Source organism: Sinocyclocheilus anshuiensis, unplaced genomic scaffold, assembly GCF_001515605.1.
Source record: "Sinocyclocheilus anshuiensis isolate Anshui unplaced genomic scaffold, SAMN03320099.WGS_v1.1 scaffold1074, whole genome shotgun sequence".
NCBI lineage: Eukaryota > Metazoa > Chordata > Actinopteri > Cypriniformes > Cyprinidae > Sinocyclocheilus > Sinocyclocheilus anshuiensis.
Genome location: NW_015539894.1, coordinates 480,435 through 489,795, shown reverse-complemented (window position 1 = coordinate 489,795; position 9,361 = coordinate 480,435). Strand labels below are relative to the sequence as shown.

Genomic DNA, 9,361 nt, shown 5'->3' with positions numbered 1-9,361 from the left:
TTCAACGCACAGGATATCCTGGACCCCACACTCACTGCAGAATTCCATAGGACTCACCCAGATAAACCAGCCCCTCGAGCCTGTGGAAGGCCCCGGCGTCGTGTTCCTCCTAGCTTCAGGAGCCGCTCGCAGGGAGGGGGCTCTGTCACAAATCAGTCCTCTGTGGCTCTCTCCGACCGCCACCGGAGGGCACCCTCTCCTGAGTACTAGCATTCATGGACTCCATTTCCCATACACCCCGTACCTGGGACTGATTACTGGCACAGGTGTTTCCCCTTAGAGTCCGAATGCAGCTTAAATGGGGAAGCTTAGTTTTCGCGAAGTCTTGTTTTGCCACGGCTAACATCTCTGAGCGTTTATCCCGTCTATTTGATCTCTCGTGTATTATCTTGGACTGTTCATTCTAGTGTGATTCTCTGCCGCCTGCCCCGACCCGCACTCTGTTACTGTTTACTCTTCTGGATTGTCCCTGTTGTTCCTGACACCGTTGATTGATTACTGCCTGTTTGACTCTGCTATTTATTTAATAAAAGCTGGAAATGGATCCGCACGCCTCTGACCCCTCATTACAGGTGTATTCTGTCAGTCATTGTAACATTAAACATACAAGACTTTACAATGCATTTCTGAGCCATTGTACCTTGGTTTCTCCTGTCTTGGTTTTGATCTTCTGCCTGTTGTCTTGGATTACCCCGTTTGCTTGTCTTTTCTGCCTTGGTGTTTATTGTCTGGATTATCTGCATGGTGTTTTGACCAATTGCCTGTTATATGGATTATGATTTTGGAGTAACCTTCAATAAACGGCTGCATCTGGACATCTTTTGTGTCTCAGAGCAGTATATAACATAGAGATTAGGGCTGCACGATTCTGTAATCAGCGGTAAATCTCCATCACCTGCGGGCTTTCACATTGAGCAGCATTAACTACACAGAGCCGTTGTTTACTGACGAGCTGTGCAAAAAATCGTGCGAATATGAACGTGGTTTTGTGCAGCTCGTCAGTGAACAATGGCTCTGTGTAGTCAATGCTGCTCAATGTGAAAGCACGCACATGATGGAGATTTACCGCTGATTACAGAAGCAGCTTTACTGATAAGATGCGCGTTAAAAATCGCATGCGATTTATCGTACAGCCTTAATAGAGATCTAATGCGGACAGTCAGACAAATAGGAAGTGAACCAATATAAGGCAGTTCCAGAGATACCAAAAGCAGAGAGTTGTAAAATGTGAACACTGAGATGCTTAAAGAGAAATCTAAGATAATTAAAATGCAGTTTGGAAGAACTGTACAAATGACTCACATAGCTCTATGTCAGGTGTGAGGGGTGAGAACACTGACAACAGAAGATGGTGTTTTAGGTCAAGAAGATGCATTACTAATAAGGGTAGAGTATTAGCTAGAGCGTGCAGTATTTATAGCAGATTTGTATAACTGAATATGGTCTTTGTAAGCAGTAAGGTGCACAGTCAAACCAGTTTTCCTGTAAAGGCGTTCAAGGCGATGACCAGCAGTTTTCAAGTCATGGAGTGCAGGAGTAAACCAGGGAGATGTATGTGTAGAAGGTACAAATGTACTTTTAAGGGGGGCATGAATATTATGGGCAGTGGAAATAGAGTTATTATATATGGCAAGTATATCAAGGGAGCTAGTGTGTTCAGTAATGACAAAGAGGTGTGTTTATACAGATTTAGAAACAGTAATGGATTAATAGAGTTAATCCGTAGGGTTACGGTTGGTTATGGTGAATTTCACTGAATAAAGCTTAACTTAGCGGTCAGAGGCAGCAAATACATTTGGCACAGAAATGGCAGTGGTAACTGCGGCATCAAATGACTTTTTGCGGCAAAAGACTATTCTGGTACCATCTGTATAATGTCTTAACCTCTTTTACAAGAACAAATCTTGATATTATTGAAATACCAGTTGTTGAATGAGGTTAAGAATTTAATTTGTGTGTGTTCTGCTCTCTTTCAGTCTTGCTGGCTGTAATATCAATGCTCTGTGCTGTCAGAGTTTGTCATCAGCTCTACAATCCTCACACTCTGTCCTGAGAGAGCTGGATCTGAGTAACAATGACCTGCAGGATTCAGGAGTGAAGCTGCTTTCTGATGGACTGAAGAGTCCAAACTGTCAGCTGCAGATTCTGAGGTATATAAGATAGTCATTTTTATTTTATTTTAATAATATAACATTTCTATATTTGAACTTTTAGTAACTTGGATGTTCAACAATGTTTACATTGTAATTCGAGGTTTAGTGCTATATTTAGTGCTGATATAGATTTTTATGGGGTCTGAGCAAAGAAATGGTAAAGTCTAATACACTTATTGAGGAAGATCTAAACATTCATAGTGGCAAATTCAGCAGTTCAGAGCTGCATTTCTGCTTTTAACTTTTAAATTGAATGGCATATACATATTTGTGTATGTTTTTTGGTCTACATATTTGTGTTAAAAGCTTTTAGGAAGAATGGCACACATAGTCAAGGCTTGTAAGTCAGATCTTAAATAAATTACAAATAAAGTACAGATAATTTTGATCTTTTATTGGTAGCCCACATTACAAAATCTTACCTAAGTCCATAGATCAACTTCCATGTTAAGGAGCATAACTTTTACTATGCATACACTGTTGCCACAGCGATTACCTATCTAAGAGGACTCTTTGACACATGGTTAATTAATAAACAAAAATAATAGCTAATAATCAAGTCAAGTCAAGTCTGCTTTATTGTCGCGCTTAGAGACAGATAGACGCGACGAATACGTACAAAAACACTGTGACTCACAAGACAAAAAACACGAAAACACCTTTCTGTCGGGAGAGAGAGAAGCCGCAGCGTGTGAACGCGCCGCCATCTTGAGTTGCTGATAAAAATAAGTTTTCCTTATTTATAAGACTGTTGCTGTGTGTATGTAGGTTGTCTGGCTGTATGGTGACAGAGGAAGGCTGTGGTTATGTGTCTTCAGCTCTGAGTTCAAACCCCTCACACCTGAGAGAGCTGGATCTGAGCTACAATCACCCCGGAGATTCAGGAGTCCAGCTTCTCTCTGAAAAACTGGAGGATCCAAACTACTCACTGGACAAACTCAAGTATGTGGGGCAACAAGGGGATTTTACTCAATAACAAAATAAACTGAACACAGCTTTCAGCTATGGAGGACCAAACCTGCAGAAATAAAAAATAAATAAATAAATGTAATAATAGGAAAATAAATAAAGACATAAATGGCTTGATAAAACAAATATAGTTAATTTGTAGTAAAATGTAATCCTGAATTTATTTTTATTACTTTTTTCCTTTATGTATTATTTTCTGTATTATTTCATTTATTTTTTATATTTATTTAATTTATTCATTTATTTTTAAATGTATTTATTCATGCATTTATTTATTTTTTAAATATGTATTTATTCCCACATGTATACATTTATTAATTGATTTCTTTTTACTTTTCCGTGTGCAACATGAAAATGAGGGAGACGGTCCTTGTGGAGCTCCGGTGAATCATTGCTTGAGAGCTCACGCAGAAGCGTCAGATCAAACTAACGACAGAGATCTGAGTTTGTTGGATCAACTGGAGAGTTCCAAGATATTTTCACAGATTCACATTATTATGTCAAATTATTTTATTAGGACTGAATTCAGCTACTTATCCTGATAGTTTCATCATTAAGCCCGGAACAATCAATGTCGTCGATGAGATTCGGTTGATGTTGAGACTCTGTGGAGGTTTCTAAGGCTTGTGTTTATTTTGTAATCACAGAGAGAATCTCACAGAGAAAAGACTCCCAAAAGCATTGTGAGCCTAAGTTTATCGTAAACCAGTTGCATCAAAGGTTTGGAAACGCGGCCCACTGGCATAAAGTTGGCTTGATGTTGAACGTTCGATATTCGCAAGTTTAGGGACAATCTCTACCATTGGTATACACGTTTTGGTATACACATTAGATTTTTGATATTTATTAAAATAAACTGTCAATTAATCGCACATTTTTTCTGAAATGAATCACGATTAATCGTGATTAATCCCACCTAACATTAAAGTTTTAAATGTACTTTTATATTGCAATAATTTCACATTCAATCTTCAAATTAATGTAGAAACAACATAAAGACAGTATCTTTTTAATACTTGTTTAATGGCATCTTTTTTTATGACTGAAGGCAAGTATCAATGATACCAATACTACTGATGTCTCTATGAAATAGTTTTTTTGCCTAATATTTAACCATTGACTAGCCATTCACCATTACAGTATAATTGAGAGCTATCAATTTTAACATTTATAAGACTTTTAAAAAATATCAGCTTCAATTTTAAGTGAACTTAAAACAATCACATAAACCCATTATAATAAATGTCATATTTAGCTACCTGTGCCCTTCAGCATGTAGGCAATATACAGAAATTGAATAAAGTTATCAAACACTAAATTTTAATTTAAATAAAGATTCAACCTTAAAGTCAACTCACCTTTATTTGTATAGCTCTTTATACAATACTGATTGTGTCAAAACAGTTTACAATGTCAAACAGAAAAAGAGTTTGTCAATAATGCAAGAAGACAATAACAAAGAGTCATTTTTCCAGCTAAAGTCAGTTCATTGATGATTCAGTTATGTCATTATCCCGTTCAGCTCTCTTCCAATAGTGTCTGTGTAATCAGTCAAGCGTCCCCAACTAAGCAAGCCAAAGGTGACGGTGGCAAGGAACCAAAACACCATCAGTGACAGAAATGGAGAAAAAACCTTGGGAGAAACCAGGCTCAGTCGGGTCCAGTTCTCCTCTGGCCAGACAAAACCAGCACGGTGTGGTTTAATTCCAGGCTGCAACACAGGTGCAGGGGACTTGTCTACAAGAGGACTAAAGCTACAAAAGTTATTGATTTCCTCTTTTTCTTTTGTTCTTTGATTAGCAGACATCACAGCAGGTGGCTTATTAGGTTATTTTAGCTGCTTTAAGAGCTGCCGCTGCTGAACATGATGCAGATCTGACACGCATCATATTTTCTCACAACTTTTTACCTTTTCTGACCCACTTCAGGTCTTAAAGTCTTTGCTAATGAGCTGACGAGTTGAATCGGGTGTGTTATATGAGGGAGACAGTGCTGGGCTGCTCCAGGACAGTTCTGAAAACCATTTCAGAGACATGTTCTTAAATGTAACTCATATAACAAATACTTACATGGATGCACAGTTTTAAGGCAGCTTTAATTGCCTTTTTGGTAACTTAATAACTGACGACATAACTTCACTGTTGTTCTACTGAAGCTCCTCGTCACCTGTACCTTTTCCGCGCTCGTTTGACTAGCGCCTGGCGCTGAGGCAAAGTTTTAGAGTGCGTGTCTGAAAAGTCTCCCATTTGATGTGGTCATAAAGATTTAGACTTCAGAGTCTAAATAAATGCAAATCTTTTCAAGAAAAAAGACAGAAGCAGCAGCTGTGAGTGGGGTTGCCAACTCTAGCTTTGACCCTGTGTTAAAGGAACACTCCACTATTTTTGAAAATAGCCTCATTTTCCAACTCCCCTAGAGTTAAACAGTTGAGTTTTACCGTTTTCGAATCCATTCAGCCGATCTCCGGGTCTGGCGGTAGCATTTTTAGCTGTAGCTTAGCATAGAGTTTAGACCGTTAGCATCTCGCTCAAAAATGACCAAAGAGTTTCGATATTTTTCCTATTTAAAACTTGACTCTTCTGTAGTTACATCGTGTACTATGACCGACGGAAAATTACGCAGCGCCTGAAAATAGTCCCCAGCTAGATGTCAAAGTCAAAGATGAACACTTTACAGTTGGTTTTGTGACTGTAAGTTATTCTCTTCAAATGCTATTGAAGTTAGAAACCTGTATACCAATGTCATATTTAACTTTAGAGATGGTCCCTAAACTTGCGAATAAAGCCAACTTTAACATCAATTGCCAGAGGGCCGCACCTTCAAAAAGCATTGTGAGCCTGAGAGACTGTAGAGACTTTTGGTGCATCTGGTTACGATGAACTCACAATGCTTTTGGGAGTCTTTTCTCTGTGAGATTCTCTCTGTGACTACAAAATAAACACAAGCCTTAGAAACCTCCACCAAGTGTGTCTAGAGGCACCATCAACCTAGAATCTCATTGACGTTGATGGTTCCGGGCTTAATGATGAAACTATGAGGATAAGTAGCTGAATTCAGTCGCTATAAAATAATTCAACATAATAATGTGAATCTGTGAAAATATCTTGGAACTCTCCAGTTGATCTGACACATCTCGTATCAAATGCAGATCTCTATCATTAGTTTGAACTGACACTTCTGCGTGAGCTCTCAAACAGTGATTCACCAGATCTCCGCAAGGACCGCCTCCCTCATTTCCATGTTGCACATGGAAAAGTAAAAAAAAATAAATTAATAAATAAATCTGAAAATAAATGCATGTGGGAATATCTGCAGGTTTGGTACTCCATAGACAGCTGTGTGTCATGCTTAGCGTTACCCTTTAACCTTCAATGGACTGTACAAAATAGAAAGGATTAAAAAGAGAAACTTACAGAAATATTTAAGTTTTCAAGGTTGATCCAACATCTTGGAGATGTTGCCATAGTTCGTATATCGCAGGGCTATAAATTTATTTTCTTGCGAGGGCCAGAACATGCAACCAAACATTTTTAAGAATAATCATATCACTTTCATGGTAAATGAAATATATAAAATACAATAAATAATAATAATACTAATAAGAGACAATAATAAAAAAAATTAATTTAGTATAATCAGAGGAATTAAATTATTGCCTGATTTTCACACATTTTAAAATCCTGCATCTGAGAAAATGTGACTTTGAATCCTTCTTTAACAAATCAAACAGGATTTAAGAAACTGTTGAAGGTACTGAGAAAACTTTGAAAACATCTCAGGCTCCGACTGTAACCATGGTTCCTTAAGAAGGGATCAAGATGCTGCATCCAATGACAATGCTATGTGAAACGCCTCAATATGATTGTGCTAAAGCCTGTATGCAACTATTCCAATCCTGAATGGTACTGCGTCACCCCGTGACCATGATGGTGTACTGCGGAAGCTATAAAAGACACCTGGAACAAGCCAACATTTGCTTCTGATTGGCTGAAGCAAGCTGTTCACAGACATGCAGGAAGTATGGCAAGGCAACACAGTGTCTCGTTCCTTTCTAGAGGAACCAGGGGTACAGTAGTCCTAGTAGAGTGGGTCCGCACAGCCAGCAGTGAGGGAAGTTAATGCGCCTTGTAGGCTGTAGAGATAGCATCAATGATTCATTTATTTATTGTCTGCTTGGAGGCTTCACCTGGGTGTTCCAAGGCATTCCAGCAGCTGGTCAGGGTAAGAAACTTTTCTGAAACAGAGTCCATGGCCTCGAAGGGTGCCAGGGACAACTCCCCCTTGAAGCACGGCCAAACTCTTGTTGAGCGAGTGAGTGAGTGACAGAATTTGTGGTCTGCATTTAACCTATCTCACTGAGATGGATTGCTTTCACTGAGAGAATGAGTCTCACTATTCTCCGCTCGCAGACCGCCGCCTTCAATGAAGGCAGCCCCGCTCTCCCGTTTCTCCTCTCTCAGCAAGCTCGGAGAAAGAAACGGTGGAGTCATGGAGTTGAGCAACTGGGTTTGAGTGATCCCACACTGGCACAGGTCCCGTGTGCTCACTCTCCCAGCAGCACTTTGATCTGCCGGTGTGTTTACACGTGAAGATCAGCGACCCCTCGTTACATTGAGCGGTTCAATCCTTCTAGGTGGATCGGAGTAGAATGCTGTCACCGATGTTTCTGTATCATTGACAGCTTCACACTAGGCTGCACTCACTGAGACAGACTGCTTTTGCTGCAAGAGCATTGGGTCTGTAGCAAATTAGCTCAAAAGGGAAATGTATATAAATAATTACAATTAATTATGATTAATTACAATTATTCATATCAGCTGCCAGTAGTAATGTAGCAGAATTAAATTGCCCTCAACTAATCTGTTCATCCAGCGAACATTCAGTGTAAGTTCGTATCAACTCTAGTGGCCACAGAAAATACTTTCATACAGTATTAATGCATTAGAGCATGTAGCAAGAATCAAAATCGTAAAGGGACATTAATTTGCCAGGCAGAATCAGAAACTCATGTAATTTGTGCACAAGAGTTTTATTAACTAAACACTAACACAAACTAGTCTAACAAACATAAATACACTCACGCGTGCATACAAAAGGGGAGCTAAAGTGGATAAATGAAGCCATTAGAGAAACCAGAGAATGCAGTTATGGAAAATGAGTCAGAACCACCTGAGTTAAAAACCATCAGTGCCGATTTGCAAGGCAGAATCAGAAACTCATGTCATTTGTGCACAAGAGTTTTATTAACTAAACGCTAACACACATAACTAATCTAAACAAACCAACAAATAAACATACACTCACGCTTGCATACAAAGGGGAGCTAAAGTGGATGAATGAAGCCATTAGAGAAACCAGAGAATGCAGTTATGGAAAATGAGTCAGAACCACCTGAGTTAAAAACCATCAGTGCCGTTTATAACGGGGTCTACAGCTTATACTAAACCTCTGTTTCTTGCATTGCCTTGGTCGTTGACGAGTGTCCGGATGCAGTCTCGGATGAAAGTCTTGATGGTTTCAAGGTTTTGGACTTGCGATCACGTTTTTCCGGGTTTGAAGAGTGATGAATTCCAAAACTGTTCTGACTCGATGGTGATTGGGAGTTTCTTCCCAGTAGAAAGTGAAAAAGAGCTGAGACATCAGCTGAGATCCTAGGATCTTTGGTGAATGGAAAGTCAAGGCCGAGGCCTGGCACGAACTTAGGGTGTCCTTAGAAGACCAGCTGAGCATCCCCATCTTCTCAGGATCTAACAAAACCGCAGACTGGCAAGGGCTATATGTTGGAGCCCACTGAGCCCGCACCGGCTCAGGCTCTCCACACGGGCAGCAATCAGAAGATTTAGCAGAAGACCCGGGTGGAACTGTGCATGAGCCCTTTAAAGTCTGAAAAGATTCACGCCTCTCAGCATGGGCTTGTCCAATGAGAAAGGCTGAATTTCCAAGCGGGAGGTTGGAAATACTGGGGGATTTTATGACCCTTTGTCTGAGAGCATGTCAGAATCTAACAGAACCGCAGACTGAAGGCGGGTCACTGATGTGAGGTCTTTATCTTCTATCGAGGTCACTCCTCTGGGATTTCAAAGAGACAATGGTGTCTTGAACTTTTGGAGGAAAAGTTTACGACACTTTGTCTCAGAGCATGGTATTTTGCATATATAATTCGATTGGGTGTTGATGCAAAAACTACTAAAGATTCTTAGAACACTAATATATTGCCTATGTACCAACATATAATATAC

The 9,361-nt window shown here is 39.7% G+C and overlaps 1 protein-coding gene across 1 annotated transcript in view; it reads left to right on the top strand.

Moving 5' to 3' along the window:
* Positions 1-9,361, top strand: part of LOC107685901 (NACHT, LRR and PYD domains-containing protein 12-like) — a 23,009-nt gene that overhangs the window by 6,714 nt on the left and 6,934 nt on the right. Inside the window, exons 4-5 of the mRNA XM_016482633.1 lie at positions 1,977-2,150; positions 2,922-3,095. Of these exons, the coding sequence (XP_016338119.1) occupies positions 1,977-2,150; positions 2,922-3,095 (348 nt within the window). The remainder of the gene's footprint in view (positions 1-1,976; positions 2,151-2,921; positions 3,096-9,361) is intronic.